The sequence below is a fragment of the Agelaius tricolor genome, unplaced genomic scaffold (assembly GCF_023055355.1).
Source record: "Agelaius tricolor isolate 1412-34295 unplaced genomic scaffold, bAgeTri1.0.p SCAF_32, whole genome shotgun sequence".
NCBI lineage: Eukaryota > Metazoa > Chordata > Aves > Passeriformes > Icteridae > Agelaius > Agelaius tricolor.
The window spans coordinates 5,894,660-5,921,389 of record NW_027269292.1 but is presented as its reverse complement, the minus strand read 5'-3'; the positions used below and the strand labels follow the sequence as shown (position 1 = coordinate 5,921,389).

Here is a 26,730-nt window from a genome sequence, read left to right as displayed (position 1 = left end):
TGACCCCCCCGGGGTGCTGGGGGTCACTCTGGTCCCCATGGGTGCTGTTTTTGGGGGGCTGTGGGTGATGCTCCCCCCTCCCCAGCCCCCCCAGCTGCGGCGGCGCCGAGGACCCGCGCGGCGAATATGTTCCACAAATGAATAATAAAAACAAAGGAAAATTACCCTCTTATTGAAACCCGTTTTATGAATAAAACAATTATTCTGGTAATTGAAAAAATGTGTCGTTAAATTAAATGCAGTGGTTCCTATTAAAATTTTAGTGGATTTCTTCTTCTCCTCTGTTTCTTTTTCCCCCCTTTTTTCCTTGCCTCCCTCCCTCCTGCCTCCGCTGGCGGCTAAAGGCTGGTAATTATAGCGGAGGGTTTCGCTTTCTCTTTATTGTTTTTTAATCTCTTCGTGCTGCGGAGCCAGCGAGAGCCTGATGCCGAGGAGATTTAGCTCCATCTCCCCGTGCTGGGGGGGCTGTGGTGGGAGCTGCTTGGTGCCAGTACCAGGTGGCCGTGCCACCACTCCTGGAGGGGTTGGCACCTTCCTTACTGGTCTGGCATCCTCCCTTCCAGGCTGGCATCCTCCTTTTTGTGTGGTGATTGTTCCCAGGAAGGATGGGGGCCCTGGGAAGCTGTGGGGGCAGCAGGGACATGGCTCTGTCCCCTCTCTGTGCCCCAGGCAGGGTGTGGGCAGTGCAGGGGACACTTCCAGGGCTGCATCCTGGTGGGACCAAAGAAGGGTTGTTGGGAAGGAGGAGGAGGATGGAGCTGTTTTCCCTGAGGCAGGTGCTGGTGCCTGGTGTTGGCTGGGCTCTGCTGGGTACCTGGAGCCTGCAGGTGAAGCTGGGCTGGCTCCAGGACATCCCCCAGGTCCTGCTGGGCATCAGCTCCGTTGGGATTCCTGGGTCGTGGTGATCAGCAGGGACGGGCCGGTCACCTCGCCGTGGGTGGGACTGGATGTCACCCCAAGGGGGGCTGGCACAGACATGGGGACTGTGCTGTCCCCTGCGTGGTGGCACCAGGCAGGAGGGGACCCGGCTGTCCCACAGGCTTGGGGGGTGGCCAGGGGCGCCTGAGGGATTGGATCTCCTGCCCCCATCTCCTGGCCCTGAGAGGGACGGGAACAGGAGGGGGCTGCACCCCCCGTCCCCACCACCCCCTGCAGCAGCTGCCGGGCAGAGCCGAGCCCTTGGCAGCCCCTCCGGGACCCCTCCCGGCTGAAAGCTCCCGGTCCCTTCCCATCAGGAGGGATTTGGAGGCGGAGAGAGGGGAGCTTAGTGCCCGGCTTGCCCATTAGGGCCGGGAATTAGGATCCATTACGGCTCTTAGGGAGCCCTGCCCTACATCCTGGCTCCAAACCCCCCAGCCCTGATGTAACTAAAGCGCGAGGGCCAAGGCTGCGATCCCATTAGGCGGGATTAGTGCCGTGCCAGGGCCTGGCATTAAAGGCCTGGCATTAAATTGTCATCGGCAGGGGAGGGAGAGAGCCGGGCCTGTCCCTGTCCCTGTCCCTGTCCCTGTCCCTATCCCTCTCCCCCTTCCCTTTGCCAGCCCAACCCCGAGGGCAGGATGGGGACAGAGGGGTTTGGTGGCGCCTTTCTTTGCGGAGGGGACACTGCTGGCGTGGCAGGGGCTGGCAGGGGGTGGCACAGGAGCAGCGCAGTGTCCCGTGCCGCCGGCAGATGTGCAGATGTTGCCGGAGACGCCCCTCGCTGCCGCCTGTGTTTGGAAAGTGATGAATTTCTGCACCAACTAATTAGCCTCTAATTAGCAAGCGGAGTGTAAACAGTCACAACAGATGGGGGAGAGGCGGAATGAGCAGTAATGACCCTTCCGTGTTGGGGGGGACGTGGCTGTCATCCACCGCCAACCCTCCCCCAGGGCCAGGGCAATGGCAGCCCCGGTCCGTGCCAGCTCCGTGGGGACACGGTGAGAGCTCCGTGAGCCTGGATTTGGTGGTGCCAGGGCCTGCCAGGGGTGGTGGGAGAGTGCAGCTGTCCCCAGGGAGCAGAGCTGGGACGGCTGGTGCAGCTGGAGAGGGAAACTGAGGCTGGGGGGCTGCAGAAGGGGCTGGTGATGAGGGGAACGGCCCTGCTCAGCACTGGGGCTCCCCACTCTTGTCCCCTCCAAGAGCTGGTGTGGCACCCCCTGGGGACACCAGGAACACCTGGTCTTGTCCCTGGAGACCTGGAATTAAGGAGCCAACTTCCCCTCCCTGGATCCCTCCTCTCCTCCTGCCACCCCTGGCACTGGGTTGGGCTCTCAGGAGGATGAGGAGGATGAGGAAGATTCTACCCGAGCTCCGTGCCACCTTCACCCCTCACAGGGGACCCTCAGGACCCCCTCCCCACTGTTCCCTGCCGTGGCTGGGCTGGGTTTGCCTTTCTGGGGGCACGGCTGGGCCGGGGCCGGGGCGGCCGCTCCGCTGTGCCCTTGGCGGGCGGATCAGCACGGAACGATCCCATCCGTGCGGAATTAGGAGCCGCCTCTCCTCCTCTGCGCCGTTTTTCACCCCTTAATGCAGAACAGATGGCTCGGGCGCTTCAAAGCGTGATGAGCCTTAGCTGCTTAAAATCAAATTAGGATGGATGCAAGCGGCGGGCGGGCCCAGGGGAAGGTGCACCAGCAGCACCCTGATCCCAAACGCTTCCCAAATGCCTCCAGGACACCTCCCAGGGGCCTCCCAGGCGCTGGGTGCAGGGGGTGCACTGGGCACACCAAGTCTCAGTCCCACTGTGCCCTTGGAACGCTCAGCTGGGCACTGGCAGCACAGCCTGGTGGTCCTGAGGGATCAGAATTCCAGCACAGCCTGGTGGTCCTGAGGGAATCAGCATTCCCTGGGGATCAGCATTCCCTGGGGACCAGAATTCCCTGGGGATCAGCATTCCCTGGGGACCAGCCCGTGGTGCCGTGCTTGGATGCTCCCTACAGCTGCATCGTGCCCAGTGGATGCCAGTCTGGTGCATGGCTCATTTACTGGTTTCATGCAGGAGGTGTTTGGATCCAGAGCTGCCATCTGGCTGTGCCACGTCCCCATCTGGGCACTGCCATAATCCCAAAGTCTCTGGGGTGGCGTGGGCGATGCCCCGGCCTTGCAGGTCAAGCTCTGCCGTGGTGTGGGGACACGTGGCGTGCACAGGTGGCACAGGTCCTGCTCTGGGGGTTTCCTGTGAGCCCTGTGGCACCTCTGTCCCCACTCCTGGGCACCCTGAGGGTGGCAGGGCTGCCCTGAGCTCCCCAGGCCAGGGAACAGCATGGCCACGGGTCAGGCTCACAGCAGTGGTGCCAAACCCCACAGCCAGGGCACCGAGCTGCCCGTGGGCATCGCTCTGCCCCTGTGCCACCCAGGACATGCTGGGCTGCCATGCCCTGATGCCCCAGTGCCTGGATCCATCCTGGATCCGAGGCAGGGACACCAGGAGGAGCGAGGGCTGCCCCTTCCAGCTGGTGCTGCTGAAGGTCAGAGAGGAAGATTAAATGAACGAGCCACAAGCTGCTCCTTCCCTTCCTAATGACCCGCCTGGCATCCAGCACTGCCAGGCCTGCCCTTGGCCAGGCAGGATGGTGTAAATCCCCTGGGCATTTCCATGTGGGTGTGCAGGAGCCAGGAGCGAGGAGAGGGACCCCCAGTGCAGCTCTGGGGGTGTCTCTGGCTCCCACAAACTCCTGTCACACCCCCAGGGTGCTGGGCACTGCCTTGGTGCCGCTCACAGGGATCCGCGGCAGGAATTCAGCTCGAGCAGACAAGAAAGCAGAGCCCTACCCCAAAGAAAAAACCCAGAGCTGTGATTGAACGTGCACTTGAAAGCTGCTGGGGAATATGAATGTGCCTTTGAAGTAAAAGGGCTTCCATTTGTTAAGCAGAAAATGGAGCTGTGTGGTTCGATTTATAGTTTTACTTAGCAAATAAAACAGGAGAGGAGTAAGTGGTTGTGCCTCGCTCGGCTCGCAGCCCCTCCGCCCCTTCACCCCCCGAGTTAAAAGCTCCGAGATGCTACAAAGGGAGCTGGGAATAAAGCAAAGCAGCAGCTTAGATAAACCTGCAGCGGGCTGAGCCCTTGTGGATGGGCTGCTGGAATGGTTCAGGGGGGGACAAGGGACAGGAAAGGGGCTGGGGTGGGGAGGTGACAGTAGGGTGATGCCAAGGGAATCATGGAATGCTTTGGGCTGGGAAGGATTAAATAATTAAATTTAATAATTAAATTAAATAATTTTGCTCCATGCCCTGCCGGGGGCAGCAGTGCTGGGTGCTCCATGGGTCTGTGGGATGTGGGGCCCTGATCCCTCTCCCTCCTCTCCCCACAGACGACGTCTCCCCGTACTTCAAGATGGAGCCGGTGCGGAGCCAGGTGCACCTGGAGGGGAACCGGCTGGTGCTCACCTGCATGGCCGAGGGCAGCTGGCCCCTGGAGTTCAAGTGGCTGCACAACAGCCAGGAGCTCACCAAGTTCTCCCTGGAGTACAGGTGAGCCTGGAAAGGCCTCGGCAGGGGCTGCCCAGGGAGGTTTGGAGCGCCCATCCCTGGAGGAGAACTGGAGCTGGCACTCGGCTCTGGGCTGGGGACGAGGTGGGGATGGGGCACAGCTGGGACACGATGACCTTGGAGGTGTTTTCCAGCCTCGGTGACTCTGGATTCTGAGCGTTCCCGAGCATCCGTGGCAAATCCTGCCTGTCATGCTGGTTCCTGGCAGGTGCCAGTGCCAGGGCTGCCATCCTGGGAGGTGGCACAGAGGCAGCTCCTGGCAGCCCCGGAGCTGTGGCTCTGTTTGCAGAGCAAACGGGACTTTAAGCAGGTCAGCAGCGGGGAGGAGGTGTTTGCACAAGCAGATTAACACCTCAGCACTGGGCTGTGCATCACAGCCCCCAGGCCTCCCTGTGGGAGAGTGCCCAGCTCCAGCCCCCTGTGCCAACTGCTCCTGGCACGGAGAGACTCCGGCCCCTTGGAGATGGCCTTTAAATCAAGGCGGGCACCTCTGGCCGTCTCCTGTGAGTGTGTGTGTCATCCTCTCTGTTTTAATCAATAATTCAGGTTGAGACAAGCCGTTCCCCCTTCCCAGCATCGAATCCAAAGGCTTCGTGTTGCTGTAGCAACGCTGGGGCTGCTCTGGGATGCTGGGAACGCACAGAGCGTGGCTGGGTGATGGCTGTGCCCTGCTGGGATCCTGCAGCCAGGGCCCTCCCTGGGGACTGTCCCCTCCTGAGCGTGGTGGCTGCAGCTCTGCAGTGCCCTGAGTCCCTGGCTGGGGGCCCTGTGGGACACCCTTGTCCCTTGTCATGATGTGGAGGTTCAGGGACCTGTTGAGCCCCTCAGTTCCCTGTTGGGGATGCAGCTCTTTCCCAGGCAGGGAAAAGGAGTCAGGACCTGGATCCCGGGCCCTGCTCTGCCCTGGGAGTGAGCTGGGATGCCTGAGGGTCACCTCCAAACCCAGAACAGGCATTCTTGTGGTGTCACATTTTATTTAAATGGTACGTGGTGTCAAAATGTAACACCACACGTTCTGCCTCCTTTTCATGAGTTTCTCCTGGGTTTGATCTGTGCCTCAGTTGACCCTTCAGAAGGAAAGGGCCCAGCAGTGGTGTCTGTGCTCCGAGATGCCAGGCAGCTCCGCATCCCTGCATTCCTGAAACCCTGCATCCCTGAGTTCCTGCATCCCTGCATTCCTTGCACCTTGCATCCCTGCATCCCTGCATCCCTGCATCTCTGCATTTCTGAATCCCTGCATTCCTGAAACCCTGCATCCCTGCATTCCTGAAACCCTGCATCCCTGTATTCATGCATCCCTGCATTCCTGAAACCCTGCATCCCTGCATTCATGCATCCCTCCATTCCTTGTACCTTGTATCCCTGCATCCCTGCATTTCTGAATCCCTGCATGCCTTTATCCCTGCATCCCTCCATTCCTGCATCCCTCCATTCCTGCATTTCTGAATCCCTGTATCCCTGCATCCCTGCATTCCCACATCCCCTCATTCCTGCATCCCTCCATCTCTGGATCTCTGGAGCTCACTGCATCCCTGCATCCCTGCATCCCTGAATCCATGCATTCCTGCATCCCTGCATTTCTGAATCCCCTCATCCCCACATCCCCACATCCCTGCATCCCTGCCTTCCTGCATTCCTGGATCCCCACATCCCCGAATCCCTGCATTCCTGCATCCCTGCATCCCTGAATCCCCACATCCCTGCTCCAAGGTGCCTCCCCTCCCCTGGAGCCCCGAGCTCCAGCACTCAGGCAGAAAGGATTAAGGAAGGAAGCGAGAACCCAAGCAAACAAACACGTGGGGAAAACCCAAAACCCAAACAAACCCAGCTCAGCCAACGGAGCAGAGAAGGCACCGTGCAAATCCCAAATCCCTGCTGGGCTCCCCTGGACCCTGCCAGCATCCCTTGGCTCTGCCCGCGGCTCCGTGGGGATTTGGAGAGTGGAGACGAGGGCTTGGCTGTCGTGCCTGGCACTGGAGGCTGCTGGTGAGAAGGAGAAGGACCAAAATTAGTTATGATGGGCAGAAATTGAATTTTAATAGAGCTGTCGGTGGCGCGGAGCCAGCCCGCTCAGGCAGTGGGAAGGTTGTAATTAAAAGTTAACGAGTTTAGAAACAGAGTAATCCTTGGAGAGGGGAGGACTGGTGCTGATGGCCAGGGAGGCTCAGGGATGGTCTTGGCCGTGTGGGGCTGAGGATGGCTCTGGGTTTGGGGTGCACCAGTCCCTCCCAGCTCGGTGCTGCTGTGTGTCCGTCAGTCCAGGGACAGGAGGACATTCCCAGAGTCTGGCTGTGCCCATGAGGAAGGGTTTGGAGAGGACACTGTGCTGTGGGGGCTGGCTGGGCTTGGTGGCATCACTCACGGTCCCCAGCCAGCCTTGGTGGCATCAGCTCCCATCTCCCAGCCAGGCTTAGTGGCTTCACCTCGTGTTTCCCAGCCAGGGCCGTGTCTCCAAGCATTCCACCCTCATCATCCTCACTGCTGCTCCCCAGCCCCTCTCCTGAGCAGGGCATCCCTCTGGCCCCAGTGGCCTTTGTGCATTTCCAATTTGGGGGGCTGTGGGCAGGGGCTGGCTGTCCCCCTGTCCCCTTGGAGCCGCCCTGCTCGGTGCTCAGGGTGGTTTGGAGGAGCTCAGGGTGGTCGCGGGAGCTCAGGGTGGTTTGGAGGAGCTCGGGGTGGTCAGGGGAGCTCAGGGTGGTTGGGGGAGCTCAGGGTGGTCAGGGGAGCTCAGGGTGGTCAGAGCAGCTCGGGGTGGTCAGGGGAGCTCAGGGTGGTTTGGAGGAGCTCGGGGTGGTCAGAGCAGCTCAGGGTGGTCAGGGGAGCTCAGGGTGGTCAGAGGAGCTCAGGGTGGTCGGGGGAGCTCAGCCACGTTTCCAGGGAAGGAGCCGCTCTCCCAGTTTGGCAGCGTTTCCATGGCGACCGCCCTTTCCTTCCCGCAGCGGTTCCGGAGCGGCTCCCGGCGTTCACCGAGGGCCAGGTGGGCACCGGGCCGGGTCTGTCCTGGCCCCGAGCCGGGCAGGGCAGCGGCGGTGCCTGTGCCTGGAGCTGATCCCTCGGGAGCATCCCCGGGAGCACTCGGCTCTCTGAGCATCCCGAGCCAACCTCCCCGAGGAGCCTCCCGAGGGATTCGGACACGTGAGGGATTCCAAAAGGCCTGGGGAGCACCCTGGGGCTGTGTGCTTGTGGAGCCATCTCCCCCTGGGGGATTGGGGGGATTGGGCACCAGCCTGGCTCTGTGTGTGACCATGGGTTCACCCCCCGGAGCATCCCTGGGCATGGAACATCCCAGCTTGGATCCAGGAGCATGCAGAGCTGCTTCCCTCAGGAGGATGCTGGGGATGGAGCAGGATGAGGGAGCCCTGAGGGACTGAGCAGCAGCCTGGGTCTGTGTCTGTGTGTGTGTGTGGAGCCATCCTCCCCTGGGAGCATCCCTGGGGCTTTGGGGGGCTCAGGGATCAGCCTGGCTCTGTGTGTGTGTCTGTGTGTCTGTCTGTGTGTGTGTGGAGCCATCCTCCCCTGGGAGCATCCTGGGGGCTCAGGAATCACCTGGCTCTGTGTGTGTCTGTGTGTCTGTCTGTGCATGGAGCCATCCTCCCCTGGGAGCACCCCTGGGGCTGTGGGGGCTCAGGAATCACCTGGCTCAGTGTGTGCCCATGGATCTGTGATCCCAGGAACGTTTCTGCTGGGTGGGATGGGCTCAGGGACCACCTGCCCTCGCCTCCCTCCATTCCCTGCTGCTGGCACGGGGTACACGAGGCTGTTTTGCCATGAGATCCCTGCTCCCTCCCACAGGGACTCCCCTCTGGTGCCCATGAGATGACAGCAGCCTGGGTGCCCACGCTCTCAGCTGGGTGCCCTGGCCCAGCTCTGCTTGTGCCTCCAGGATCTCTCCTGTGCTGGGCTCTCTGGAGCTGCTGGGATGAGGAATCACAACATGCAAATCAGGCAGCTTGATGTCTTTAATGAAATCCTCGGAAGGGAAGCGCTTCTCTGGTGAATTGAGGATATTTATTTCTCATACAAGAAATTTAACATGCAGATTAGTTGGGGCTGGTAATTTATCACATGAGATTGTCCTATTAAGGGCTGCATCGAGTCCTGCTGCCTTTGGAAATTACCTTACACATAGATTACCTCTGGACAGACTCCCATCCGTGGAGATGCATCCTCTGGCTCCTAAATCAGCCCTCGTGCCTCCCCTCATGGCCTCCACAGCTGGTGCAGGAGTCCAGCAGCGACTGAAGGATTCCCTGCCTCCTCTCAAGAGCCCAGCTCCCCTTTGCTGGAGCTTGGAGCAGTGGCATTCCATCTCTGACTCGGGCTGGCTTTGCCCCAGCTCTGCTCTGCCAAGCAGGGCTGGCACAGCTGAGCCTCCCCGTGCCATCCCATGCCAGCCCTGGGTGGGTTTTCCAGCACGTGGTGCCTCTGATCCAGCTCCTTCTCCTTTCTGTGGGGGCTCACCCAGATTTGGGGCAGATTTGGGGCTCTTCCAAGCCCTGCTCCTCCCTTGGGCTGTTTTGGGGTGTCCCCTGGGGGTACAGGGACACAACTGGCTGCACACACAGCACTCTGAGGTGCCTTTATGGCCTGGTGAGGATCCCAAATGGGTTTGGTGCCCAGAGTTTGTCCCCAAATTATGTAAAATACAGAGGCAGGAGCCTCTGAAAATGCCAGGCCTGGGGCAAACAGGATGGATCGCCCCTGGATTGCTGCTGGGAGCTCATCCCTGCTCTGGTGGGCCCAACCCTTTGCCAGCCCAGGTGTGAAGCCCAACCCTCTGCCTTGGGGAGCTAATTACCATGCAATGTGTTAATTAACGGCAGCTGAAGAGCATTGGAAAAACATTGGAAGGGTTGCAGCCAGGCTGGGTGGGAGCCCAGCAGGGCTTTCCTGGTTATTGTGGCTCCAGCCTGGCCTGTGTCACTTCTGGTGTCACCTCTGGTGCCACCACAGGCGGCAAAGCCCCAGGAGCGCTGGTGAGGAGCATGGGCAGCGCGGGGGATGATTTTCCTGGGAATGTTTGTGCTCCAGGGGAGGCTCCTGCCCGTCTCTGTGCCTTGCTCGGAACTTTGGGGACACTTGAACGTTGGCATGTAGGCACGGGGCAGTGGTGCCAGTGAACGGCAGCAGTGTCAGGGCTGGCAGGGGTGGCAGAGGAGGGAATCTCCGTGCTGGGATCCTAGAGGGGAGAGGACAGGCACTGCCGGAGCAGGAGATGCCCCCGGGGCTGGGAGGTGGCCAAGCTCGTGCTCAGCAATGCACCAGAGCCCTCCGGATGCCGCAACACGGCTCGAGGCTCGCTCCGTCCCTGCTCTGCAGGAAGGAGGCTGATTAATACACGGGCATTAATTATTAAATGGCTCATTGTTCTGGCAGGGCCAATTGAGGCAGCGATTTACGGCGCTGCCAATTCCCACGGCCGAGGGAGGGAAAACACTCCCGGGCAGGAGGAGAGGCAGCGGCCACGTGGATCCAAAGAGAATCCGTTCCAATCGGGAGCTAATTGAGATCCAATAGCCCCGTTCAGCCGGGCTGATGGAGCTCCAGGGGGGCCTCGCAGCCTCATCGAGCGCTGGCCCCGAGCAGGGGCCGGGACACTGCTCGGATGCTTCGAGTCGTTAAACCTCTGCTAAGTGTGTTTTAATGCTCACTTGACATTTCATTATCCCACAGTAACTATTCAAACACGCGTCCCCTCCAGAATTAATTAGTCGTTATGCAGGATATTAATCAAAGGGGACTGTGCCAGTGCTGCTTCCACCCCAAATCCGATCCAGCTGTTGCTGTTCCTGGGCGGCATTGGAAGAACCTCACAGATTTCTGCGCTCTTCTGGCTTTCAATTTGATGGATCAAATCCTTTGGCTGCCGCTTTTCCCGGCCCTTCTCCACCCCCTCAATCTAAGAATAATTCGGCAGCGTCAGCCCCACGCTCCTCAGCAACCCTACAACAACAGAGCCACGGCAGCAGCCGGGGCTGGGGCACGGCTGGCATGGGGGCAATCCTGAAGGATGGCACGGCCAGGAGCTGGGCACGGTGAGGAGCTGGGCACGGTGAGGAGCTGGGCACGCTGCTGTGCCCTGCCCGGCTGAGGGACCGGGATGGACGGGTGGACGGACAGACGGACAGGTTGTCATTCCCAGCGTGCAGCCATCCATCTGTCAGACAGATCTGGTGCCAAAGCTGCCGTGGCAGACCCGCGGCTCCCCGGGCACGGGGCTCCTGCCCCCGGAGCCCCCTCCTGACCCCGGGGCTGAGCGGGGCGCAGCCGCTTCCTGCCGGGGCAGGGGGGGTCAGCGCTTGCTGCTCCCCACGGACCGTGCCCTGTCAAGCTCACAGAGAAGCCAAGCAAACCCCTGGAACAGCGGAGTCAGCAGCGAGGGCTGGCCGGGAGCCGGGCCAGCTTCACCTCGGTCCCGGCTGGAGCGGGGGCGGGGGGACAAAGCCACCCGGCCGGGGGGACAAAGCCACCGGGAGCGGTCCCAGCTGGAGCAGCGCCTTCCTCGCGTGGAACAAAGGCCCTGGAACCCCTGGCCACGAAGCTGTGGCATGAACTGGGGGGTGGGCTGGCATCCCCCCCTCCTGCCTGCAGCGCATCCCCTGTGAGGGGTGACAGGAGGGTGACATTGGGGGTGAAATCAATCCCCGGCCCCTCCCAGCCAGGAGCGATGGGGGGAGGAAATCGAAGCCGAGCGCTCCTGGATGAAAGCCTCGGTGGAAGGCGAGCGGGGAGAACAAAGTCTGTGCTGGTTTGGTTGATGACTGCGGGCTGGGCTGCGCCGGGAATTGATTTCCTTTCTCTGGGCTATTTTCAGCTGCTGAGGTGTGTGTGCAAGTGCTGCTGCTTCAATAACTCCTGCAGCTCCCGTGTGTGGGCACCAGGCCCCCTAAATTGGATCTGCTGGGGTATCCTGGGCTGGGGACACGGCTCCCTGTGCCCATGGAGTGTCCTGGGCTGGGGACACGGCTCCCTGTGCCCATGGAGTGTCCTGGCCTGTGGGGACACAGCTCCCTGTGCCCATGGAGTGTCCTGAGCAGGGGACACAGCTCCCTGTGCCCATGGAGTGTCCTGGCCTGTGGGGACACAGCTCCCTGTGCCCATGGAGTGTCCTGGCCTGTGGGGACACGGCTCCCTGTGCCCATGGAGTGTCCTGGGCTGGGGACACAGCTCCCTGTGCCCATGGAGTGTCCTGGCCTGTGGGGACACAGCTCCCTGTGCCCATGGAGTGTCCTGAGCAGGGGACACGGCTCCCTGTGCCCATGGAGTGTCCTGGCCTGTGGGGACATGGCTTCCTGTGCCCATGGAGTGTCCTGGCCTGTGGGGACACAGCTCCCTGTGCCCATGGAGTGTCCTGGCCTGTGGGGACACAGCTCCCTGTGCCCATGGAGTGTCCTGAGCAGGGGACACGGCTCCCTGTGCCCATGGAGTGTCCTGCCTGTGGGGACATGGCTCCCTGTGCCCATGGAGTGTCCTGGCCTGTGGGGACACAGCTCCCTGTGCCCATGGAGTGTCCTGCCCATGGGGACACGGCTCCCTGTGCCCATGGAGTGTCCTGCCTGTGGGGACACAGCTCCCTGTGCCCATGGAGTGTCCTGAGCAGGGGACACAGCTCCCTGTGCCCATGGAGTGTCCTGCCTGTGGGGACACAGCTCCCTGTGCCCATGGAGTGTCCTGCCTGTGGGGACACCGCGCTGCCAGGCCTGTGCTAAAGGTGCTCCCTATGACCCCGTTTGTGTCCCTCGGGCTGTGCCAGCGCTGGTGGCTTTGCATTGTCCCCATCTGGAGGGGACACGGCAGCGAGGACATGAGTCTGTTTGGGGCCACACGTGTCCCTGTGCCGCTGTGTGTCTGTCCATCCATCTGTCCGTGGGCGTGCGTGTGCTCGGGAGTCACGGTGTGATTTATTAACGAGGACACGGCAAGGAGAGCGGGCCCATTACTCCTGGCGTCTGCAGCCCTTCCTGACAGCTCCGTGGAATTGAAATATCTTATTTAAAGCCTCTGGGGAGCGTTTTTAAATATCAGCCGTGACACTCAAGGTCTCGTTCCCAAAGGGCACCTCCCTCCTCCTCCTCCTCCTCCTCCTCCTCCCGCGGGGACGGGTGACCCCGGCACGCTGCGTGGGTGGGTGGGCGGCCGGCTGGTGCCACCGCGGCTTTGGTGACAGTCCCGCCGGGCCAGGGGACAGCCCCGTGTCCCCCGTCACCCTCTGCCATGCGCAGGGAACGCGCTCCTCAGGTCTTATGAAAGTTTAATTTACGCTCGGTTCTCAGAAGAGCAAACAAAGCTCTGCTGAAAGAGCCCGCGGCGGGTTTTAACGCAAGATTAGATTTTTGGGCAAGGAGGGCTGAGCTTGCTTTATTTATTCCCTCTCTGCTTTATCTCGCAGCGCTCCCCGTCGGGGGCAGCGAGGCTGCAGCGCCTGCCCGGCTCCCGGGGCTGGGGACAGCGCTGGTGGCAGCAGGGTCCGGCTGGGGACCGCGGCGATGCTCGGGGGGCAGTCGAGTGGAGATGTGGTGATTTCCTTTATCTGCTCGCCGGCTGCTGGCGCTGGCCGCTGATAAGAGCAGGCGGGAGGGTGATAAGGGGGGGTTCAGCCGGGATTCACCGGAGCAGTGCTGGACTTGGCCGCTCTCAGATCCAGGCTGGGTGACACCAGCAGAACGCAGCGTCACGGCAGGGGCAGGGCTCAGGACAGCCCCTGCACCGGGAGGGTGACGGTCACCAGCTTGTGCACAGTGGAAGCACGGCCAGCGTGGGCGGCCGCGAGTCCCTGTGTGGCAGTGAGGGACACTGGGGTGTCCCCCAGCCTGCACGCACATCCATGTCCTACATGCACCTCCTCGGGGAAAGGGGCTCCTGGCACACGTGCAGTAAATCGGGAGGGTGTGCAGGACCTGCAGCCTCGCCGGGGGCTGTGACAGTGACACGGATGTCCCCTCACGGCTGGTTCCCCTCCCGCAGGTACATGATCACCTCGCTGGACCGCACCCACGCCGGCTTCTACCGCTGCATCGTCCGCAACCGCATGGGAGCGCTGCTGCAGCGCCAGACCGAGGTGCAGGTGGCCTGTAAGTGACCGTCCTGCCCCGCGGGGACCGCGCGGGGACACCCAGCTCCCGGCGCTGGGGGACAGCTCCGCTGTGGGTGCCGATCGTGGCCAGCGCATGCAAACCTGCAGCATCCCCGGGGTGACGCTGGGAGGGACATCAGAGCATCCCTGGGGTGGTGCTGGGCAGGGACTTCAGAGCATCCCTGGGGTGACACTGGGAGGGACATCAGAGCATCCCTGGGGTGACACTGGGAGGGACATTGGAGCATCCCTGGGGTGACACTGGCAGGGACATCGGAGCATCCCTGAGGTGACGCTGGCAGGGACATTGGCACACCCCTGCGGTGGTGCTGGGCAGGGACATTGGCACACCCCTGGGGTGACACTGGCAGGGACATCAGAGCATCCAGAGTGTCCCTGGGGTGGTGCTGGTGAGATTTAAGGAGCAGATGGCAGTGCTGAGGCCTGGGATGGTGGCTCTGTCCCCCGAAGGGACCTGCCCCTCTCTGTCACCCCTTGCCTCTGGGATATCCCCAGTCCCATCCCCTCAAACACCTCCTGAGGAGCAGTGACAAATCAGGAGGATAATGAGAAATTAATAAGGCAGCTGTGCTAACAACTAATGATAATGGCAAAGTCGTTAAAAAAGGATTCTTTACATGTTTTTAATTACAGCAATTAAGGAAGTCAATAAAAATCATCCCCTGTCCCACCCCCCCTCTCCTCCATGCCCCCTGCTTCCCCCAGTCTCCCACAGCTGCTGTGTGCTTCCAGCTGGGAATGGCAGGGGGGATGGAGGCAGCTGTGCCACACCTTGTCCCTGGAGGCAGGGCCATGCTGGGATGCTCCTGGCACTGGGACATGTGATGGTGTTCACAGGGGTCTCAGGATGAGGGAAGAGATGAGGATCTGACTCCATGTTTCAGAAGGCTGATTTATTATTTTATGATATATATTATATTAAAACTATACTAAAAGAATAGAAGAAAGGATTTCATCAGAAGGCTGGCTAAGAATAGAAAAAGAAAGAATGATAATGAAGGTTTGTGGCTCAGACTCTCTGTCTGAGCCAGCTGGGCTGTGATTGGCCATTAATTAGAAACAACCAACAGGGACACGCCATGGGGAGCAGAGAGAGGCTGGGGAGCCCCGGGACTGAGCCCTCCCTGCTGTGGCTGCAGCCTGGCTGTGGTGGGGACACCCGGGCAGGGTTCCCTGACCCAGCACAGGGGGATGGATGGATGGATGGATGGATGGATGACGGATGGACGGATGGATGGATGGATGAGGGATGGATGGATGGATCACCACGAGCAGCTGGTGGCATCCGAGCCATCTCCCACCCTGAACCCCCGAGGAGGGGACCGGGACCACCCCTCTGCACCATCCCATGGGAGCCCATCCCACAAACCCCGTCCTGCTGCTCAGCCAGACCTGGCTCTGCACTCCTGGGCTCAGCCCCAGGCCTGGCACGGTTCCCTGCCCTGTTTGCAGACATGGGGAGCTTTGAGGACAGCGAGGCGCAGCAGAGCGTGTCCCACGGCGAGGCGGCCGTCATCCCCGCGCCCCGCATCGCCAGCTTCCCACAGCCCCAGGTCACCTGGTTCCGCGATGGACGGAAGATCTCCCCCAGCAGCCGCGTGTGAGCACCCCTGGAACCCCCCTGGATCCCTCCCCAGCATCCCAGGGGCTGTATTTCCCCTTGTCCCCACGCCGAGGGTGTTTAATCAACATTGTGCTCAAGCCCAGTGACTAATGGCTCTGTTTGTCACCAGAGAAGGGGATTTCTTAATAGAAAATGAAAACAGGAGGGAGGAAGGCGGGGGAGAGGGTGGGAGAGAGCCGAACATGGCACACAGGTGTCCCCACGGAGCTATGGCAGATCCCGGTGCTGCCAGAGCCCTGGGCAGCCGCAGGCAGCAGGAATTGAATTTGTAACCCCCATTATGCAGGAATTGAACCGGTCTCCTTTCGATTTGCAAAGCAGGATTGAGGAGATAAAACTCCTTTATCTCATATTTAATGGTAAAAAAAAAAAACATATTCCCCAGAGCATTTTATGTTTCCAGCAGATTAGATTGTTCCAATAAGTAAAAAATGAAAAAAAAAAGAGAAATCCTCAGAATCTTCACTGTCCCGTGGGCTCTGCTTGGACAGAGGGGTGCCGGGCTTGGTCCCCCCATTTTGGGGGGAGGCTGGGGGTCCCACGGGGGTGCTGGGTGGGCTGTGAGGGTCCCAGCTCACTGGGTTCAGCCCCACCATGCTGCTCTCCCAGGGCCATCACGCTGGAGAACACCCTGGTGATCCTGTCCACGGTGGCGCCGGACGCGGGGCGTTACTACGTGCAGGCGGTCAATGACAAGAACGGGGACAACAAGACAAGCCAGCCCATCACCCTGACGGTGGCCAGTGAGTGTGGGGGGCGCTGGCCCCCTCTCCCCAGCCCCTGCCTCGCCCCCAGGTTTAATTTGCAGTAAATCTCTTCGGAGGCTCCGGCTTCTGCTGACTTAACACTTCAGCTGCCTCAGAATTTATTTAGGTGCTCGTGGCCGTGCTGCAGGCGCTGCTGTGTCACAGGCAGAGCATCACCCTGCCATGGCCTGGGATGGCTGTGGAATGGGGGCTGCAGTGTCACCCCATGGACATCCCCCACCCCTGTCTGTGTCCCCCTGTCAGCTCCTGGTGCTCTGGAGCAGCCCCTGCCTGGGGGCCACCCCTGTGGCTTTGTTCCTCCAGTTCCTTTGGGTCCCCCAGGACTTCCAAGGGTCCCTCAGCCCATTTGGGTGGTGACAGCCCCTCCCATGGGACATGCCCTGAGGTGACATCAGTCCTGTCACACTCTCCCCCTCTCCCCTCCTGCTGCTCCACAGGGTTAGGATGGGTTATCCCTGTCTGTCTGTCTGCCTGTCTCCCATCCCCATCAATCTGTTCTCCCGTCCCTCGGCGTCCTGGAGCTCCATAAACATCCCAGGCCCTGTTTATGGATTCAGCTCTATCAGCAGCTTTCGAGCCCATCGCGTTTTTACAGCGCCTACATGAGGGTTTTTTATTGTTGCCATCATTTTGCTTTATGGACTCCCTGCTCCCTCCTCCCTGCTGCCACCAGCCTGGTGGCCCTGGTGGCGTGACAGGGCTCCCACGGGGGGACACAGCTTAGGGACACCCTGGTGCCACCAGGTCCCTGTCACCCTTGTCTCCTCCAATCTGGGGATTTGGGTGCCCTCTCTGGGGACACCCCGGGGTGGCAGGGGGTGCTCATGGCTGTCCCCCTGGCCTCCCTCTCCCCAGATGTGGGTGGCCCAGCTGATCCCATCGCACCCACCATCATTGTCCCTCCCAAGAACACCAGCGTGGTGGCCGGGACCTCGGAGGTGACCATGGAGTGTGTGGCCAACGCCAGGTGAGCCCTGGGGTGGGGATGAGGATGGGGAATCTCCCTGTTGGCATTGCCCAAGGGAGATTTAGGGGCTGGGTGCTCCTAAACCCCTTCCCACCACATTCCTGGGACCTGTGGGATGGAGGGAGGTCCCTTCCCATGGAGTCCTGCGGGATGGAGGGGGTGGGATCCAGAGAAGGCTCTTGACACGCCCTGGTGGGCCCCCAGGCCACTGATCAAGCTGCACATCATCTGGAAGAAGGACGGGGTGCCCGTGTCCAGCGGGATCAGCGACTACAGCCGGCGGCTGACCATCCTGCACCCCACCCTGAGCGACAGCGGCTTCTACGAGTGCCAGGCTGTGCTGCGCAGCAGCAGCGTCCCCGCCGTGACTGCCGGCGCCTTCCTGTCCGTGCTGGGTGAGCTCCTGCCCCTGCTGGGTCAGCTCCTGCCCATGGGCACCTCCCTGTGTCCGTGCTGGGTCAGCTCCTGCCCGTGGGCACTTCCCTGTGTCTGTGCTGGGTGAGCTCCTGTCCATTGGCACCTCTCTGTCCATGCTGGGTGAGCTCCTGTCTGTGGGCACCTCCCTGTGTCCCTGCTGGGTGAGCTCCTGGCCCTGCTGGGTCAGCTCCTGCCCACCAGCAGCCCAGACCACGCGTGCCATGAGCTGGGGCAGGGCTGGGAGGTGACAGGAGGGGCACTGGTCATCCCAAGGACCCTGGGGAGAGGCTCTGCCCCCGTTGCCATTTCCTGGTTCCCTCGGCAGAGCCCCCTCAGTTCATCAGGGAGCCGGAGAGGCACATCACGGCCGAGATGGAGAAGGTGGTGGCCATCCCCTGCCAAGCCAAGGGTGAGCTGCTCCCCGGCACCCTCTGAGCGCCACCGCCAGCCCCTGCCTGACGTGCCCGTGCCCCTGCAGGTGTCCCCCCTCCCGAGATGGCCTGGTACAAGGACGCTGCCCTCCTGCAGCTGGAGAAGCTGTCCCGTTTCCAGCTGCTGCAGGACGGCAGCCTGCAGATCAGCGGGCTGCTCCCTGATGACACCGGAATGTTCCAGTGCTTCGCCCGCAACGCAGCCGGCGAGGTGCAGACCACCACGTACCTGGCCGTGACCAGTAGGTGCCACCTCCCCTTGCCCTGGGGGTGCCATGTCTGGGCGGTGGGCCACAGACAGCTCAGGGAGCCCAGGAAACTCTTCTGGGTCAGGTCCGAGCTGGGCATAGCACAGGGAGGGGATTCAGGGGGGCTGTGCACGTCTGTGTCCCGCAGGCATCGCCCCCAACATCACGCGGGGTCCCCAGGATAGCACGGTGATCGACGGCATGGCCGTCATCCTCAACTGCGAGACCTCGGGAGCACCGCGCCCGGCCATCACCTGGCAGAAAGGTACAGGGATGGGGAGGAGCCTGGAGCCCGTCCTCGCTGCCCGGCGGTGGCCGTGGTGCTGACGGGCCCTGTGTGTCCCCAGGGGAGCGGGTCCTGGCCAGCGGCTCGGTGCAGCTGCCCCGTTTCACCCTGCTGGAGTCGGGCAGCCTCCTGGTGAGCCCAGCACACCTGCCCGACGCTGGCACCTACACCTGCCTGGCCACCAACTCCCGCGGCGTGGACGAGGCCTCTGCCGACCTGGTGGTCTGGGGTAAGGGGTTTACAATGGGCCAGGGAAAGGAGGGACCCTGCCCCAGCAGCTGTGGGGCCAGCCCGGTGCTGTGGGATGGAGCTCTCCGGGGATGGGCGCTGGGTTTTGGGGGTGCAAACGGGGGCTGTCCCTGCTGGTGCCACCCCTGCAGTGCTGGTGGGTCATTGTGTCCCCCCCCCACAGCAAGGACACGGATCACAGACCCGCCACAGGACCAGAGTGTCATCAAGGGCACCAAGGCTGTCATGAGCTGCGGGGTCACCCATGACCCCAGTGTGGACGTCAGGTGAGGGAGAGGTTTGGGGAGTCCAGGTACCCCGGGTTGCCCACCTGGCTGCTGTCAGTGCTGTCCTGGGGAGGGAGATGGGGGTCTCCTTCCTCAGCCCCGCGCTGGTGGTGCTGCAGTGCCACCTGGTGCCCTGTGACAGCGAGACCCTGTCCCCTGTGCTCTCTGGGGGGCTGTGGGGCACCAGCACACCTGGCTACCCTGGCACAGGTACGTCTGGGAGAAGGATGGGGCTCCACTGGGCCCTGAGAGCGGCCCCCGGGTGCGCCTGGACGAGGTGGGCACCCTGCACATCTCCCAGACCTGGTCGGGTGACATCGGCACCTACACCTGCAAGGTGATCTCGGCCGGGGGCAACGACTCTCGCAGCGCCCACCTCCGTGTCCGGTGAGACCCCCCTCATCCTGCCAGCACCCTGGGGCTGTGCCCTCTCCCTCCCTCCTTCCCTGCCTAACCCCCCTGTCCAGGCAGCTCCCCCACGCCCCCGAGAGCCCCGTGGCCGCCCTGAGCCCACAGGAGAAACGGGCCATCAACCTCACCTGGGCCAAGCCCTTCGACGGCAACAGCCCCCTGCTCCGCTACGTCGTGGAGGTCTCCGAGAACAGTAAGGGGCTGCTGCCACCCCCTGGCACCGCTGGCACTGGGACAAGTCCCCAGTGTCACCCCTGCTGCAGGGGACGCTGCTTGGGGACCCAGGGATGGGTCAGGCAGGCTGGGGACCCCGGTGTCCTGCAGGCCAGGTCCCCACCCTGCTGTCCCCTCTTCCCCCAGACGCGCCCTGGACTGTGCTGCTGGCCAGCGTGGACCCCGAGGTGACATCGGTGACAGTGCGGGGCTTGGTGCCCGCTCGCTCCTACCAGTTCCGCCTGTGTGCTGTGAACGACGTGGGCAGGGGACAGTTCAGCAAGGACACGGAGAGGTGAGTCCCGGCCTGGGGGGGGTCCTGGGGGGGCTGGTGACCCCGGTGCTCACCCTGCCCTGTCCCTGCAGGGTGTCCCTGCCCGAGGAGCCGCCCTCTGCGCCCCCCCAGAACGTCATCGCCAGCGGCCGCACCAACCAGTCCATCATGATCCAGTGGCAGCCGCCCCCCGAGAGCCACCAGAACGGGGTCCTCAAGGGCTACATCATCCGGTAGGTGCCAGCAGGGGTGCCCAGGGGTCCACACCTGGTGCTGGTGGGGACAGTGGCAGCTCTGATGGCTCCTGGTGCCCAGGTACTGCCTGGCCGGGCTGCCCGTGGGGTACCAGTTCAAGAACATCACCAACGCCGAGGTCAACAACCTCCTCCTGGAGGACCTCATCATCTGGACCAACTACGAGATCGAGGTGGCCGCCTACAACAGCGCTGGCCTGGGGGTCTACAGCATGAAGGTGACAGAGTGGACGCTGCAGGGAGGTAGGCAGGGGCAATCAGGGGTGAGCAGGGGCTTGGTGGGCACCCTGATAGCATCAGGTGCCATTGGTGGGGTGGGATGGGAGGCAGGAGGATGGGTGTGGAGCCCCAGGGGGACTGGGATGTGCTGGGCAGGGATGACCTGGGGGTGGGCACCCAGCTGATGGAGGGGACCTCGCGGAGCTGTCCCTGTGAGCTGTCCCTTCATCCCGGCAGTGCCCACGGTGCCTCCAGGGAATGTGCAGGCTGAGGCCACCAACTCCACCACCATCCGCTTCACCTGGAACCCCCCCAGCCCCCAGTTCATCAACGGCATCAACCAGGGCTACAAGGTGAGGGTGATTCCCAAAACCAGAACAGCTTGTGGGGAAAACTTGGTCAACCTTCACAAACTGTCTTGGCTCCTCCTCGCTGAAATCCCCGATTTTAATTGGCTCTCTCCTGACTGTTAAAATAATATTTACTGTTATTTAACACTTGCATGGGCTCGGAGTCTCCCATGCTCTGTAATTAATTCAAATTTACATTAATGAAATTGAATTAAAACATTAAACTTGTGTTTTAATCCACTCGAAAGAAGTTCGGGAATTTAATTGCCGCTGAATGAGATAACCAGCGTGAGTAGGATATTTAACATTCCTATTAAACGCCACTTAGTATTTTTGATTAGTATTTTTAGGGCCTAATTACTGTTTAATTAAGTTGCTAGAGGCTATCTTGCACAATACCAATTAAATGCCCAGCCATCCCTCCTGGATGCGGGCAAGGGGGGGATCCCGTTATCGATGGAGTTAATCACAGCTCCGTAAACAGTGCCGGCATCCAGCGCTCCCCGCACCCTTAATTGATCGTTAATCAACGCCTAATTAATAAGAGGAGGCCGGAGGCGATGGTTTTGGCGCGGGGAACCTTCATGGCAGCTCCTTCCTCCTTTCTCGCCCAGCTCATCGCCTGGGAGCCGGAGCACGAGGACGAGGCCACGGTGGTGACGGTGCGGCCCAACTTCCAGGACAGCGTGCACGTGGGCTACGTGCCGGGGCTGCGCAAGTTCGCCGAGTACCTGACCTCGGTGCTGTGCTTCACCACGCCCGGGGACGGCCCGCGCAGCCCCCCTCAGCTGGTGCGCACCCACGAGGACGGTACGGGGAGGCTCCCGGCCCCCGGCATGGACCCTGCCCGCCCCCGGCTCCGTCCAAGGGGGTCCCGTGGGTGCCGAGGGTGCTCTGCGCTTGGGTGTTGAGTGTTTGGGTGGTTTTGGGCAGTGCCTGGCCCCGTGGGACACCTGAGCTTCAGTGACATCCTGGATACGTCCCTGAAGGTCAGCTGGCAGGAGCCGCTGGAGAAGAATGGGATCCTGACGGGTAAGGGAGGCACCAGCAGGTGCTGGCTCTGTCATCAGTGCCTTTCCCACCCTGCAACACCTCCCCCTTTTCCTGTCCCATTCCCACTCTGCAGCACTGTCCCCTGTGTCCCCATGCCACCCTGCAGTCACACTCACATCCCCTTTTCGTCCCCCACAGCATCTCCCCTTTGTCCTCTTCCCACCCCACAGCATCTCCCCATTTTTCTGTCCCATTCCCACTCTGCAGCACTGTCCCCTGTGTCCCACTGCCACCCTGCAGTCACACTCACATGTCCTTTTCCTCCCCCACAGCATCTCCCCTTTGTCCTGTCCTCTTCCCACCTGCCCTGTCCCACCTGCCCTGTCCCACCTGCCCTGTCCCCACACAGCCCGTGGGGTGCGCGATGCAGGGGTGACGCCGCACGGGTGGCACTGCAGGGGTGACACTGCAAGGGTGACACTGCAGGGGTGCATTCCAGGGTACCGGATCTCCTGGGAGGAGTACAACCGCACCAACACGCGGGTGACGCACTACCTGCCCAACGTCACCCTGGAGTACCGCGTCACCGGCCTCACCGCCCTCACCACCTACACCATCGAGGTGGCCGCCATGACCTCCAAGGGACAGGGACAGCTCTCCTCCTCCACCATCTCCTCAGGGGTCCCCCCAGGTGAGCACTGTGGTGTTGGGGTGCTGGAGGGCTGTGCGTGGTGCTGGGGGCGAGTGGCTGATGCCACCCACCCTGTCCTGTCCCCACAGAGCTCCCCGGTGCCCCCACCAACCTGGGCATCTCCAACATCGGCCCCCGCTCCGTCACCATCCAGTTTCGCCCGGGTTACGATGGCAAAACCTCCATCTCCCGCTGGCAGGTGGAGGCACAGGTACAGGGGGGCTCAGGAAGGGGCTCAGGGGGTGTTTGGGGGTGTGGTGGTGCTCGCTTGGGTCCCAGGGTGAGAGAAGAGATGAGAATGTTGACTCCATGTTTCAGAAGGCTTGATTTATTATTTTATGGTATATATTATATTAAAACAATACTAAAGTAATAGAAGAAAGGATTTCATCAGAAGGCCAGCTAAGAATAGGAAAAGAATGATAACAAAGGTTTGTGACTGAGACAGTCTGAGCCAACTGACTGTGATTGGCCATTAATTAGAAACAACCACATGAGCCCAATCCCAGATCCACCTGTTGCATCCCACAGCAGCAGATCACCATTGTTTACATTTTGTTCTTGAGGCCTCTCAGATTCTCATGAGAAAAAATCCTAAGGAAAGGATTTTTGTGCCATGGGGGCAGCTCACCCCGCTCACCCCACTGCCACCCCACAGGTGGGCCAGAACGGTGAGGCCGGCGAGTGGGGGCTTGTGCACCAGCTGGCCAACGAGCCTGACACCCGCTCCATGGAGGTGCCCAACCTGAAGCCCTACACCTACTACAGGTGAGTGCCAGGCTGGTGCCACGGTGCCATCCCTGGTCCCTCACTGTGACCTCAGTGTCCTCCCCAGGGGACTGGAGCCCTCTTGGCCCACACTGTGACCCCCCTCTCCTCTCTTCCCTCAGCTTCCGCATGCGGCAGGTGAACATCGTGGGCACCAGCCCCCCCAGCCTGCCCTCCAGGAGGATCCAGACCCTCCAGGCCCCCCCGGACATGGCCCCTGCCAACGTCACCCTGAGGACGGCCAGTGAGACCAGCCTGTGGCTGCGCTGGATGGTGAGGGGGGGCCGGGGTCTGTGCCTGCATGGCTGAAGGAGGGGATGGAGCCAGAGGGGCTGTGGGACATCAGGAGTGACAGTGGCTGTCCCTGGCAGCCCCTCCTGGAGCAGGAGTACAACGGGAGCCCCGACTCGGTGGGCTACAGGATCCGGTACGCGCGGGCGGACGGGCGGGGGCAGCCGGCGCTGCAGCTGATCCGTGACCGTGTGGAGAGGGAATTCACCATCGAGGACCTGCAGGAGTGGACCGAGTACCGGGTGCAGGTCCAGGCCTTCAACGCCATCGGCCCCGGGCCCTGGAGCCCCCCGGTGCTGGGGCGCACCCGGGAGTCAGGTACTGCTGCCCACCTGGGCACTGGGCACCCGCCTCAGTCAATGTGGCCAGGTACCGCTGCCCACCTGGGCACTGGGCACCCGCCTCGGCCAATGTGGCCACTGACCCTCTCTGTTGCCCCCCTCCAGTGCCCTCCTCTGGCCCCAGCAATGTGTCAGCAGTGGCCACCTCCTCCAGCAGCCTGCTGGTCCGATGGAGTGACATTTCTGAGGCTGACTGCAACGGGCTCATCCTGGGCTACAAGGTGAGCTCCTGCCCGTGGGCAGCACAACTTTCCCTGGGAGAATCACCCTGCAGGCTGTGGGGCTCCTAACTGTGCCACCCCCAAGGAGCTGGTGGCCCTGCTGTGTCACACGGGCTGTGTTTCAGGTGCTGTACAAGGAGAAGGGCTCGGAGGCACGTGTCCGGTTCTGGCTGGCAGAGGGCAATGCCTCCCACAGTGCCCAGCTCACCGGGCTGGCCAAGTACACCCTGTACGAGATCCGGGTGCTGGCCTTCACCAGGATGGGCGATGGTGTCCCCAGCCGGCCTCCTGTCCTCGAGAGGACGCTGGATGATGGTGAGTGACAGCACCTGGGGGGGCTGGGTGATTGAACCTGTCCCATCCCCGGATGATTGGACCCGTCCCATCCCTGGGTGATTGATCCCATCCCATCCCTGGGTGATTGATCCCATCCTATCCCTGTTCTCTGGGGTGATCCCTCTCCCCCTGCCCAGGACACCCAGGGCTCCCAGGGCATGGGATCTTTTCCCCACTCCCCAGTGACTCCAATCTGTCCCCTTGCAGTGCCCGGGCCCCCCGTGGGGCTCCTCTTTCCTGAAGTGAGGACCACCTTGGTGAGGCTCATCTGGCAGCCCCCGGCAGCCCCCAACGGCGTCATCCTGGGTAGGTGGGGAGCACCCGGGGTGAGCCACTCAGGGATGCTCTGCAGAGGGATGCAGAGGTCCTGGGGGGGCAGGGATTGTCAGAGAGCAGCTCCCCGGGATCCCCTGAGCATCTGGGAGCCCTCAGGGATGCTCTGCAGAGGGATGCAGAGGTCCTGGAGGGGCAGGGATTGTCAGAGGGCAGCTCCCTGGGCATCTCGGAGCCCTCAGGGGTGAAATTCCTCGCTCGCTCGGATGTTGGTCCCGGGCTCGGTGTGAGCAGGTTGGGATGGAGGGGGCGGCACGGGGAGGGGTCCAGGCTGGTGTCCCCTCCCCAGCGCCACCCCTCCGCTCCCTCCCCGCAGCCTACCAGGTCAGCCACCGCCTGAACACCTCGGCGGTGACCGCGGCTGCCGTGGAGGTGCTGGATGCCAGCGCCCGGCAGTTCACGGCCACCGGCCTGCAGCCCGAGGCCACCTACCTGTTCCGTGTCACCGCGCAGAGCCGCAAGGGCTGGGGCGAGCCGGCCGAAGCGCTGGTGGTCACCACCGAGAAGAGAGGTAAGGACGGGGGTCCCGGCCGGCGGCGGGGGGCTGGCGGTGCCCTCGCAGTGCTGCCAGCTCCTCGCCTCCCCCAGCCCGGCCGCAGCCCCCCGGGAAGCCGCTGGCGCAGCAGGAGGAGGTGCGGGCGCGGAGCGTGCTGCTGTCCTGGGAGCCGGGCAGCGATGGGCTCTCCCCCGTGCGCTACTACACCGTGCAGAGCCGCGAGCTGCCCGACGGAGAATGGGCCCTGCACTCCTCCCCCGTCAGCCACAACGCCACCGCCTTCGTCGTGGACAGGTGAGGGGCTGGGGATGCGGTGGGGGGTGATGCTCTGGGTGGTTTCCCCGTGCCTCAGTTTCCCCATGGCGTGAGAGGTGCTGTACGAGGCTGGGGAGCGATGGCGCGGTGGGAGGGAGTGGCTCGGGGGTGACGCCCTGGCTGCCCCGTCCCCATCCCGCTCTGCTCCCTGCAGGCTGAAACCCTTCACCTCCTACAAGTTCCGTGTGAAGGCCACGAACGACATCGGGGACAGCGAGTACAGCGAGGAGTCGGAGTCCCTGACCACCCTGCAGGCAGGTCAGCACCTCCTGGGGCAGGGACAGCGGTTCTGTGCCCAAGGGAACAAATCCTCCTTTGTCCTGGGCGTCTCCAGAGCCTCACCACCCTTTTCTCCCCCCCCAGCCCCCGAGGAGGCTCCCACCATCCTCTCCATCACTCCCCACACCACCACGTCGGTGCTCATCCGCTGGCAGGTACCGTCCCCTCTGCCCTGCCCTGCCCGGGGAGGTGGCACCAGGTGGCACCTCAGGGTGCCAGGGAGCCCTGGGCCAGAGCAGCCCCTGACTGCCTTCCCTCCCTGCCCTGCAGCCCCCGGCTGAGGACAAGATCAACGGGATCCTGCTGGGCTTCCGGCTGCGCTACCGGGAGCTGCTGCACGACAGCCTGAGGGGCTTCGCCCTGCGCGGCCTCGGCCACCCCGGCGCCACCCGTGAGTGCCCCCAGGACAGGGGCTGGGGCGGCCTGGGGGTGGCAGGTGGGATCTGAGCAGTGCAGCATCCACAGCATCTCCCCGGTACCAGGGTCAGGCTGTGCCCCCTGGAGCTGTCACCAGTTCCCCCTGTGCCACCAGGTCTGTGGTCCCTAACGTCCTTTTGTGTCACTGGCTCTGTCCCATTGTGTCCACCAATCTGAACCTCACAGGGGTGTCTGCACCGAACACAGGCTGTGTGACATCCTGCTGGGTGTCATCCTGCTGTGTGTCCTCAGCCCCTGCAGGCAGCAGGGTCACATCCACTCTGGTGGCAGCAGGGACACGAGTGACAAGGGCAGAGCCAAGGCAGGACCTGGCCCTGTCCTCTGTGGGGACCCCAATGCACAAACCTGGCTGGTGGCACTCAGGGCATGGGGCTGGAGGATGGAAATGCTCCTCAGTGCTGTCACAGCCCCGTTGGCACCTGGGGGTGCCAGGGCCCTTTCTGGGGACCCCTGGCCCGTGGTGGGGTGGGGATGGGGGCTCAGAGGCAGGAGCCCCCCCTGCCCTGCACTAAGCCCCCCCGTTCTCCTGCCCAGCTGTCTATGCCGTGCACAACCTCAGCGAGGTGTCCCTCACCCAGTACGAGCTGGACAGTAAGTCACCACCCCTGTGTGTCCCCCAGTGCCACCCCTGTGTGTCCCCCAGTGCCACCCCTGTGTGTCCCTGCACTGCAGGGCCAGCTGGAAC

General features: G+C 62.2%; 1 protein-coding gene across 5 annotated transcripts in view; it reads left to right on the top strand.

Annotated features, from left to right (window-relative positions):
- SDK2 (sidekick cell adhesion molecule 2) overlaps positions 1-26,730 on the top strand; it is a 49,066-nt gene that overhangs the window by 14,348 nt on the left and 7,988 nt on the right. The window contains exons 2-34 of one of the 5 annotated variants that reach the window (XM_071451273.1): positions 4,296-4,455; positions 13,438-13,544; positions 15,020-15,167; positions 15,801-15,934; positions 16,814-16,925; positions 17,130-17,320; positions 17,668-17,751; positions 17,821-18,015; positions 18,170-18,286; positions 18,369-18,536; positions 18,720-18,822; positions 19,033-19,209; positions 19,290-19,426; positions 19,594-19,741; positions 19,813-19,953; positions 20,036-20,217; positions 20,431-20,546; positions 21,158-21,353; positions 21,477-21,575; positions 22,036-22,227; positions 22,317-22,438; positions 22,886-22,995; positions 23,118-23,268; positions 23,367-23,604; positions 23,733-23,848; positions 23,974-24,163; positions 24,392-24,490; positions 24,834-25,028; positions 25,106-25,307; positions 25,483-25,586; positions 25,692-25,762; positions 25,878-25,998; positions 26,580-26,636. In XM_071451273.1, coding sequence (XP_071307374.1) covers positions 4,296-4,455; positions 13,438-13,544; positions 15,020-15,167; positions 15,801-15,934; positions 16,814-16,925; positions 17,130-17,320; positions 17,668-17,751; positions 17,821-18,015; positions 18,170-18,286; positions 18,369-18,536; positions 18,720-18,822; positions 19,033-19,209; positions 19,290-19,426; positions 19,594-19,741; positions 19,813-19,953; positions 20,036-20,217; positions 20,431-20,546; positions 21,158-21,353; positions 21,477-21,575; positions 22,036-22,227; positions 22,317-22,438; positions 22,886-22,995; positions 23,118-23,268; positions 23,367-23,604; positions 23,733-23,848; positions 23,974-24,163; positions 24,392-24,490; positions 24,834-25,028; positions 25,106-25,307; positions 25,483-25,586; positions 25,692-25,762; positions 25,878-25,998; positions 26,580-26,636 — 4,683 coding nt within the window. Of the gene's footprint in view, positions 1-4,295; positions 4,456-10,383; positions 11,296-13,437; positions 13,545-15,019; positions 15,168-15,800; positions 15,935-16,813; positions 16,926-17,129; positions 17,321-17,667; positions 17,752-17,820; positions 18,016-18,169; positions 18,287-18,368; positions 18,537-18,719; positions 18,823-19,032; positions 19,210-19,289; positions 19,427-19,593; positions 19,742-19,812; positions 19,954-20,035; positions 20,218-20,430; positions 20,547-21,157; positions 21,354-21,476; positions 21,576-22,035; positions 22,228-22,316; positions 22,439-22,885; positions 22,996-23,117; positions 23,269-23,366; positions 23,605-23,732; positions 23,849-23,973; positions 24,164-24,391; positions 24,491-24,833; positions 25,029-25,105; positions 25,308-25,482; positions 25,587-25,691; positions 25,763-25,877; positions 25,999-26,579; positions 26,637-26,730 lie in introns of those variants that run through there. The other 4 variants (XM_071451277.1, XM_071451275.1, XM_071451276.1 and 1 more) reach the window with 4 other exon arrangements.